The sequence below is a fragment of the Pseudorasbora parva genome, chromosome 15, assembly GCF_024679245.1.
Source record: "Pseudorasbora parva isolate DD20220531a chromosome 15, ASM2467924v1, whole genome shotgun sequence".
Taxonomy (NCBI): Eukaryota; Metazoa; Chordata; class Actinopteri; order Cypriniformes; family Gobionidae; genus Pseudorasbora; species Pseudorasbora parva.
In genome coordinates, this window is record NC_090186.1 from 31355996 (window position 1) to 31366844 (window position 10849).

The 10849-nt window shown below is 36.4% G+C and overlaps 1 protein-coding gene across 36 annotated transcripts; it reads left to right on the forward strand.

The window, feature by feature from the left end:
- The first annotated feature begins 289 nt into the window (after window positions 1-289).
- On the forward strand, window positions 290-10842 carry prg4b (proteoglycan 4b). 36 transcript variants are annotated; one of them, XM_067417720.1, is made up of 16 exons: window positions 291-496; window positions 874-990; window positions 1086-1208; window positions 5247-5333; window positions 5462-5503; window positions 6407-6460; window positions 6608-7018; window positions 7070-7123; window positions 7163-7384; window positions 7436-7879; window positions 8079-8162; window positions 8364-8500; window positions 8717-8870; window positions 8977-9078; window positions 9943-10068; window positions 10525-10842. In XM_067417720.1, exons 1-16 carry the CDS (start codon window positions 433-435, stop codon window positions 10641-10643), a joined length of 2340 nt encoding a protein of 779 aa, XP_067273821.1. In that variant the 5' UTR covers window positions 291-432; the 3' UTR covers window positions 10644-10842. The 36 variants fall into 36 exon arrangements, with proteins under 36 accessions (XP_067273815.1, XP_067273809.1, XP_067273808.1 ...); XM_067417725.1 differs by having other exon boundaries at window positions 7070-7096; window positions 7175-7384; XM_067417728.1 differs by having other exon boundaries at window positions 6608-6871; window positions 6953-7018; window positions 7070-7384.
- The last annotated feature ends 7 nt before the right edge of the window (window positions 10843-10849 follow it).

Below are 10849 nucleotides of genomic sequence, written 5' to 3' on the forward strand. Positions count from 1 at the left end.
ACATTTTTTTGATAAAAAAAAAAATTTATTTATTTATTATTAATATTAGTATTTGCAAGGGGGGCCAAAGAAGAAGAAAAAGTGCGCACGAAGAAATTGGGCCCAGAAAATCATACTGACAGAAATTTCTTTAAAATATTGATACTTTTCGACTGGAACATTTGTAATGAGAATAGCCTGTGATGTCACCCAGGCAGCGAACTTTGTAAATGTTTTCGGACAGGCACACACAGTGAGGGGGGGGAATGTTAAAGTCTGTTTGTCTAAGTGAATCACCGCACCCTTGAAAACTAGACGATTACTAATTCAGCACTGACAGTATAATTGGACCGACAGGGGAACACCAACGCATTCTGCCTCTTTATAAAAGTGAAGATCGCTGCAGGTGAAAAAACAGAGGTTCGACTGTGATGACTCCGGAGAACAACTGAGATGGCCACTTATCTGTCCTTAGTGCTGCTTTTTGCATGTGCCTCCACAAGCTCTTCAGATCCAAGTAAGGCAACAAAATCTCTCTCTCTCTCTCTCTCTCTCTCTCTCTCTCTCTCTCTCTCTCTCTCTCTCTCTCTCTCTCTCTCTCTCTCTCTCTCTCTCTCTATATATATATATATATATATCATAAATCATAATTTTTTTTATCTGTAAATATAACAGTGAGCTGTTTTTCTCTCAGGGTAGTGATGCAGTCAATTCTGCTAACACTGTCAATAATTAACTTATGTCTAGTTGTGTTTGTCTCTGTATCTAAATGTACCTAAATGTTGCTCAATATCTTGAATTCTTAGTAAAAGTCTGCATTTTCTTAACAGTGTAAAAAGCTCAGTATGCATGAAACAGCATTTCACCCCCCCTTTAAAAACAAACTCTTTCCAGGTAGCTGTGGGGGTCGTTGTGGACAAGGGTACTACAGAGGAAGTTCTTGCCAGTGTGACTATGAGTGTCTGGGCCTAAATGAGTGCTGTTTGGACTTTCGAGACTTGTGTACTTCAAGTAAGGTTCATATGGACTTCATTAGCATTGGTGTAGTATTTGGTGTGAATGTTACAAACACTATGAGACTGCATTGTTATTATTTCTGATCACAGATGACTCATGCAAAGGACGCTGCGGGGAGCCTTTTAATAGAGGCAATCCATGTCACTGTGATATCGACTGTGTCTCATACAATCAGTGCTGCCCTGATTATGAGAATATGTGCCTGACGGAAGGTAAAACATTTGGGTATAGTAGCTAAAGCTGCAGCATATTTTAATTAAATTGTGTCTAAATAAAAATGAATTGATGCTGCTCCCAACATGTACATAAATACATTTGCAACAACTGAAATTGTATATTTTGATGAGACTAACATACACTGACAAAACATACACTGCAAAAATATAAACTACCTAATATTACAACTACGGAAGCCCTGAACGGCCATGGATAATATTTTTTTTCTGTGTTGTTATGTCGTGATCACGAGTTAATTTTCTCGTGATCTCAAGATAACGAAAGTTGTTTTCTCGTGATCACGAGAAAATAACTCGTGATCTCGAGATAACAAAAGTTGTTTTCTCGTGATCACGAGTTAATTTTCTCGTGATCTCGAGAAAACAAAAGTTGTTTTGTCGTGATCACGAGTTCATATTTTCTAAGTTACACAACTGCGCCACGAGGTGGCAGTATAGAACCAATTAACTGATGGGGTGCGGTATAGCCTATCCACCATGTGTTGTACTGGTCCAGATTGAACGCGTTGAAGACCTTTCGTGATCATAATTTGTGCAGTACCGTGTGCATTAGGCAATTAATATAACTGAATGGTCTAATGTGATTAGTTTGCTATAATAGCGTTTGGTGCGTTACTAAACTTACTGTTAAACTCATTTTGATTTCACTATTCTAGAGCAAGAGCAAGCGCAAATGCTGGCAGCGGCAGGTCGCAGCGCCACTTCCGGTGGCATCGGCAGCTGCCATGGACTTCTTCTGGCAGATGCCAGAGTTTGTGGCGCCACTTCCGGTGGCATCGGCAGCTGCCACGGATTTCTTCTGGCAGATGCCAGAGTTTGTGGCAGCGGTCACGGACTTCTTCTGGCAGATGCCTGTATTGCCAGAATATATAATGGTTGCCACGGTCTTTCTCGGAGATTGTCGCTGTTTGTCAGCTGTTAAATGGCAATAGTAATTCGCACGGGCGCAAAACACAGTTAATTATTTGCTTGAATATCACTATATTAGCCGTTTATTGTGGCGCCACTTCCGGTGGCATCGGCAGCTGTCACGAACTCATATAGCACATAATCGTCTATGCACATAATGCCTTGTTATGAGTGACCATATTCTACATCTTAACCTATACCTGAACAGTAATTAAAAGTTTGAGGCAAAAGTCAATAGTGAGAATTAGACCCACAACTAAAGTGATACACATACACAGGCCTATATTAAAAAAATGATCAGTAACAATTTTTTATGTTTTAAAAGAAGTATCTTCCAGTCACCAAGCCTGCATTTATTTAATTAAAAATACAAACAAAAACAGTAACATTGTGAAATAATATTCCAATTTAAAACAGCAGTTTTCTGTCAATATACAGTAAAGTGCTATCTTCAGTGTCACATGATCCTTCAGAAATCACATAAGTCTAATCAAGTTAGTGTTTTTATGCATTTTTAATTTTGTTCCAGATTAATAACAAAAGGCAGAAAAAATACAAACAATATGTACTGTTCTTTTTAACGTTTCCAGCGGGTGTCGCTGTTGGCGCATTGATGTTTTAACTCTAGAATTATGCCATATATATAGCATAATTCTAGAGTTAAAACAGCAATAGACACTTTTATTGAAACATTTAAGTCACAATAGTATTCATAAATTAACTTTGTCCAACAGCGACACCCCCTGGAAAGAACAGTACATATTGTTTGTAATTTTTCTGCCTTTTGTTATTAATCTGGAATAAATGTAAAAATACATAAAAACACTAACTTGATTAGACTTATTTGATTTCTGAAGGATCATGTGACACTGAAGACTGAAGTAATGATGCTAAAAAATTGAGCTTTGATAAGATAAGATAAATTACAATTTACTGTATATTGACATAGAAAACTGCTGTTTTAAATTGGAAATATATTTCACAATGTTACTGTTTTTGTTTGTATTTTTAATTAAATAAATGCAGGCTTGGTGACTGGAAGATACTTCTTTTAAAACATTAAACATTCTTAATGACCCCAAACTTTTGAACGGATATATATATATATATATATATATATATATATATATATATATATATATATATATATATATATATATATATATATATATATATATATATATATATATATATATATATATATATATATATATATATATATATATATATATATATATATATATATATATATATAAATTTTAATATAGGCCTGTGTATGTGTATCACTTTAGTTGTGGGTCTAATTCTCACTATTGACTTTTGCCTCAAACTTTTAATTACTGTTCAGGTATAGGTTAAGATGTAGAATATGGTCACTCATAATAAGGCATTATGTGCTATATGAGTTCGTGACAGCTGCCGATGCCACCGGAAGTGGCGCCACAATAAACGGCTAATATAGTGATATACAAGCAAATAATTAACTGTGTTTTGCGCTCGTGCGAATTACTATTGCCATTTAACAGCTGACAAACAGCGACAATCTCCGAGAAAGACCGTGGCAACCATTATATATTCTGGCAATACAGGCATCTGCCAGAAGAAGTCCGTGACCGCTGCCACAAACTCTGGCATCTGCCAGAAGAAGTCCGTGGCAGCTGCCGATGCCACCGGAAGTGGCGCCACAAACTCTGGCATCTGCCAGAAGAAGTCCGTGGCAGCTGCCGATGCCACCGGAAGTGGCGCCACAAACTCTGGCATCTGCCAGAAGAAGTCCATGGCAGCTGCCGATGCCACCGGAAGTGGCGCTGCGACCTGCCGCTGCCAGAGGGAGCGCCAGGCCCTGCTGCTATTCTATTTGCACCTTTTTGTGCATTAAAATGCCATTTTAATCAGCAGCCTAAATAACCGTTAGTTTGCCAGATTGTGTCACTCAATGTATCGCCTTGATGTGATGTATAGCCCATGTAAAGATGCATTGCAGCCTAATTTAAATCAGTGATAATGTGCAATTAAAACGATTGTATTTTGTACGAGACTGTATTCACTGGATTAAACGTTTGTTTGTTTTTAGAAATATGGAGTGCTACTGCACCACTTTTTAATGGAATAAAGGCTAGAAGGAAGGATACTAATAACAAACAAATTATGTAATGTTTTTTCAAACGAATGAGGAAAATAAAATGGGCTGAATCGAAACTAAACGATTTTTAGAATAGAACAGAATAATCTGCCATCCTTCTGAAGGATCCTTCTCTTTTGATCATTTAAACATGTTAATTACACAAATAAAATGTGTATTAAGTGAAGCAAAGATTTTGCTGAAAGATTGCACGGTTTATTATCCATTGATCAGATGTGAAAGTTGTGTTCGTTGCTACAGCAACCGTAGACTCTGGGTGCTGTGCAGTATTTCAGAATGAAACTCGTTATCACGAGAAAACAACTTTTGTTATCTTGAGATCACAAGATAATTAACTCGTGATCACGACATAACAAGACAGAAAAAAAAATATTATCCATGGCCGTTCAGGGCTTCCGTAACTACAGAATATGGTTGGAACTTTTTTTTTTACGAAAGCCTCTTATACTTACCCAGACTGCATTTATTTGATAAAAAATACAGTAAAACAGTAAATAGTGTGAACTGTTATTACAATTTGAAAGAACCGCTCTATTTTAATACATTTAATGAATACAATGATTCAATTCAGCATAATTACTCCAGTCTTTAGTGTCACATGATGATGCTTCAGAAATCATGCTAATATGCTGATTCGCTGCTCAATAATTTTTTTTGGAAACAAAAATTGTATCATTTTTTTTTTAATAGAAATGTATTTGCAACCATAATCTTTTGTAATACTTTTTGTAACTTTGTCTTGACTGTCATTTTTGATTATTTTAATGCATCCTTGCAAAATAAAAGTATTAATTTATTTCAACAACAACAACAACAACACAAATCTTACTGACCCAAACATTTTAACTGTGTTTATTAATTAAAATAAATAACGTCCACAATTTGTAATTGCAGATGTATCCATCTGTTTGCATGTCTAATCTTGCCCTAATTTTAAGCTTCTGTCTCTGTGACTGTCACAGATACTGCCTTAAAGCCAAGAAACACTGCCACTGCAGCTCAAAGGATTGCTCACTTATGCCTAAACATAAAGAATAAAAAATCTACAGGTATAATTACTGCAGCTTTATCACAAATAACCAAATCAAAGAGTACTGATCTTTTGCTTGCTGTTAATTTTTGTAGTAACATTTCTCTTTAAGTATAGTTGTGAGTGTGACATCTTTTTTTTTGGTAGAATCCTCCAATGAGGATATGACCAATGAGGAAGGGATTGGAGGTGAGTCTCTCGCTTTGTCTCTTTTTTTTCTACCTGTAGGGCACTTATTGAACTGTTACTTTGACATTTTTTCTGATGAATTTTTTTTGTTGCTTAAAGCCACAATATGTAATTTTTCGCAGCTAGAGGTCGCTTATTCAAAACAAGGCGTAGCTTGATATCACCTGGATTTCACAGAGCTTTATTATGCCGCAGACAACCGATTCAATTTTTTCTGGTCATGCACACGCACCGCTGTTTTATCAAATTAGATTTGAGTGTGTTGAAAGTTGTTATAATGCTTTTCTGTGCGTTTGCTCTGCAGCTGCTCTGAGACACTTGTTGCAAACTTCTTTAAGCTAGATCAATATTAGGCATGGTAAAACATGGTTGAAAATCATGAAAACTAAATTTAAACAAGACTAACAGTGTTGAGCTATATTATAATGATTCGTTTTCTGTTGAATGTATCCAAAACAGTTGCTCACCTGTCTAATAAAACATAATATATTAAAGTGTCTTTGGTGTTTCAATGGACATTGAGGGAATCGCAGGTATGATGTCACTGATAGGCGACACACAGAAATGGTCTATATCCGGTTAAAATTGATTATTTTATTCTATTTTTGATATTTGAATCCACAAAGCTTACATATTGTGCCTTTAAAGTAAAAAAAAAAAATTTCCAGTGTGAATGATTACACATAGATGAAGAATATCTGGAAAGTCAATTCACAAGAATAATAAGTAATAAAATATAAATAACTGCATTATTAGAAGCTTGATCACTTACGACAATTGAAAAAGCAGTTGACTTTTTATCTTGTTTATACTTAAGATTATACTTAAGAGAATTGCTTGTTTTGAACCCATTGAAACCATTGAACTGAGATAAAATGACATTGTCTTCTTATGCTGAGGCAGAAGAGTTAATGAACCCTGAGGATGAAATTGAGCCCACACCTTCTATGGGACTTGGTGAGCATTAATAATCATATGTTTTATGCAAAATATACAAAAAACAAAAACTTGCTGACAAAGATAATTACAGGTGTTATAGTTTTCCTGTGCATGCTGTAGACCACAGGCGTTCCGCCATACATGCAATGATTTTGTCCTCTTCAGATGCAAGCGGCATGCTGCCTGCTGATGAGAACGCTATAGAGCCCGCCACTCTACAGCCATCTGAGGAGGTGACAACTTCCAGCACACAAGAGAATGCAAGCACAGCACCAACAGAAGGTCCAACAAGTGTGGCCCCAACAGAAGGTCCAACAAGTGCCACACCAACAGAAAGTCCAATAACCACAGCACTAACAGAAGATCCAACAAGCACGGCACCAACAGAAGGTCCAACAAGCACGGCACAAACAGAAGGTCCAACAGAAGGTCCAACAAGCACGGCACCAACAGAAGGTCCAACAAGCACGGCACCAACAGAAAGTCCAACAAGCACGGCACCAACAGAAGGTCCAACAAGCACGGCACCAACAGAAGGTCCAACAGAAGGACCAACAAGCACGGCACCAACAGAAGGTCCAACAGAAGGTCCAACAAGCACGGCACCAACAGAAGCTCCAACAGAAGGTCCAACAAGCACGGCACCAACAGAAGGTCCAACAAGCACGGCACCAACAGAAGGTCCAACAGAAGGTCTAACAAGCATGGCACCAACAGAAGGAACAACAGAAGGTCCAACAAGCACGGCACCAACAGAAGGTCCAACAAGCACGGCACCAACAGAAGGAACAACAGAAGGTGCAACAAGCACGGCACCAACAGAAGGTCCAACAACCACGGCACCAACAGAAGAAACAACAGAAGGTCCAACAAGCACGGCACCAACAGAAGGAACAACAGAAGGTGCAACAAGCACGGCACCAACAGAAGGAACAACAGAAGGTGCAACAAGCACGGCACCAACAGAAGGTCCAACAGAAGGTCCAACAGAAGGTCCAACAAGCACGGCACCAACAGAAGGTCCAACAACCACAGCACCAACAGAAGGAACAACAGAAGGTCCAACAAGCACGGCACCAACAGAAGGTCCAACAGAAGGTCCAACAAGCACGGCACCAACAGAAGGTCCAACAACCACAGCACCAACAGAAGGAACAACAGAAGGTCCAACAAGCACGGCACCAACAGAAGGTCCTACAAGCACGGCACCAACAACTGGTCCAGCAAGCGAAGTACCAACAAAATATACTGTCGCTGAAATGACTACGATGGCACTGGGTGAAGATCCAAAGGAATCGTCTTCTCTCAAGGATTCTAGAGCTACCTCAGTCCCAAAGACACTGTCCACTCCTGCTCCAGGGAAACCAACAAAAAAACCCACTCAGCCTAGTACAGACAAGAATGGCAAAACAGAGAGTATAAAGGATTATCAAGCTGGTAAGATCTTTTATAATTCATATTCATTTTGGGGAAAATTTTGTTTCCTCTAAGAGTCTTCATGGTTTCCATCTGAACTGCTGACTGCAAATACTATTATGTATATTTAAACTTCCAGCTATTGTGAAGTTTTTAATTAGAAGGTTTTGCATCATTATTGATTTGTTCTGTTTTTCAAATCTACCCCCTAACCCCCCAGATGATTATGACACTAACCTCTGCAGTGGACGTCCAGTCAATGGTCTGACTACACTGAGAAATGGTACCGTTGTGGTGTTCAGAGGTCAGTACCACAGTACAGCACATTTGCTTTAGCAGCACTTGTTTTGGTTCAAAGCATTTATCCTGTCCAATTTTTAAGGGGTAGCACAAAGTAGAATTTGAAAAAACACATTGTATTCCTTTATAAATGGAAAGTTCCCAAGTGTAGGACACCAAATGTTAAGTGTTGAAGACTTTGCTGCTTTCCCTTTCTTCTCTATAGGACATTATTTTTGGACACTGGACAAAGACAGAAATCCTGACCCTCCTCAGTTAATTACAAGGGTGTGGGGAATCCCATCTCCCATCGACACCGTTTACACCCGCTGCAACTGCCAGGGCAAAACCTACTTCTTCAAGGTTCATTTATAGTTATTACGACAAAACACTTGATTGCACCACAGATTTAGATTCACAGACAATTTATATATATATATATATATATATATATATATATATATATATATATATATATATATATATATATATATATATATATATATATATATTATTTTCAATTATATAAATATAATGCTGGAGGACAACTGATGTATCCTGCTTGCACGTGTTTGACAGGGAAAGGACTACTGGAGGTTTGAGAATGGTGTGATGGATACTGGCTTTCCCAAACCCATCAGCCAGGGCTTCGGACAGATTGGCCATATCACAGCTGCTTTATCTATACCCGAGTATAGAAGCAGAAAAGAGTCTGTAATCTTCTTCAGAAGAGGCAAGGAATAGAAGAAAATATTTAAATGACCATGCTGTAAGCACATTATGGCTGCTTGTTTTTGTTAGGTGTGTGTCAATGTTGACTTTCAAATCGATTTCTGCAGGTGGAATGGCTCAAAAGTACACATACCAGGTTACTCCAACTTGTGGGAAAAGGCCAAGAATCCCTGTGTTCACAGTGAGGAAGAGAGCCAGACGACAAGCCCGTAAATAATCACAAGTTTGATTACAAAATACCATTTTAGTCCATATAGCATTACAACATTTAAAAGATTAATCACATTTAAATTACTATAATAATAAATTAAACATAAAGGGAGGGGGAAGTGTAGCAACTTAATGTAATAACTGTACATGATTTATAAGTAGTATTACATTATTATTGTAATAAAATAATGTTCATAATGTAAACGTTTTCTCAAAATGTAACAATCTTAATCTCATAATTTAATATTTTTTACATTGAAATAATAATTACAATAGCAACTCACCAAAAACGCCATATTTTCATTATTGTAATAGCTTTTAAAAGATAAAAAATATTAGTATTCCCTAAAAATCTAAAGCCAGTCTAAAACTAGCTGTGAAATGCAGCATTTAAATATTCATGCAATTATTATTATTGTTTATTAAACATAAAGCATTGGTATTCCTTTAGAGTACATAACCTTCACCTGGCTACAAAATACTTCTACTGCTACTAGTATACATATGGTTTACTTACAGTTAAATGACCAACAGTGTTCAATACAACACTGTTTTAGACTGAATATATATATATATATATATATATATATATATATATATATATATATATATATATATATATATGGGAAATATAAGTATAAATATCATAAGAGAACACCAATATTTTTTATGCTTTAAAAGCTATTACAATAATAAAAATGTGTTTTTTATTCAGTTTGCGAAGATACCACATATACTACTACCTGGAACGGACGTCTTGCCAATATAGCCTCAAAAAGGACATTTTATTCCAGATGTGACCTTAAAAAATTATTGTGAAACAGGCCTGAATTTAAATTAATTTTAGGAGTTTTTCCCCCCAGGTGAAGCTTTGGGGCAAGTGATCAACATCTCAAAGACCTGGAGAGGATTTCCAACCATGGTGACCTCATCCGTGTCCATTCCCTCTAGGGTGAAAGAGGGCTACAAGTATTACGTGTTCTCTCAAAGTGAGTTTTACAGCATTCTTTTAAACAAGTAAAAAGCTGGTTTCAAGTTACATAATGAGCTCCTCAACCAGGGTGGAGTTGTGTATATGTTTGATTGATCATATTTGGCAAGCAATACAATTGCAAGATTCACTAGAAAAATTGCTTGCAATTATCAAACTAAATTTTCCATTGAAAGAAATATTTAAGTATTTATATGCTATTATAGTATTTAATATTTAGACATTTTAGTGTGTGATTTTTTTATAGTTTTTGCTCTTTATAAAATATTTATTTATAGCTTTAATGTTTTTATTTCCGTTTTAGTCATTTTAGTACTTCAACCTAAAACGTTTTTCAGTTAAAGAGAAAAAAAAAAGCCAAGAAAACTTGAAAAAAAAATTCAGCTTCATTTCAATTAACAAAAATGAGTTGCTCCCATCATTTATTACATATTTGTGTTTTTGTCATTCACAGAAAAGTATTACAGCATAAAAATGGAAAGAGAAAAACCAGTGATCTTAAAACCTGCTACAGGTCTGAAGGAAAACTCAGCAAACAGCTTCTTCAAATGCCAAGAAACTCAGAAAAACTGAGTCATTCATATTTAGATTTCTATTGATGCTCTTGTATTATGTGCAGTGGAAAAACAGCCTTTGGCGTTGCATCATCAGTGACAGAATTATAGAAAAACAAAGAATTTCCTTCAAAACCATTTTATTGTATGAATGTAAAATCACTAAAATAACAATGATGGATTGCTCAAAGCATTAAACTAACAAACAACAATTACAATACATTG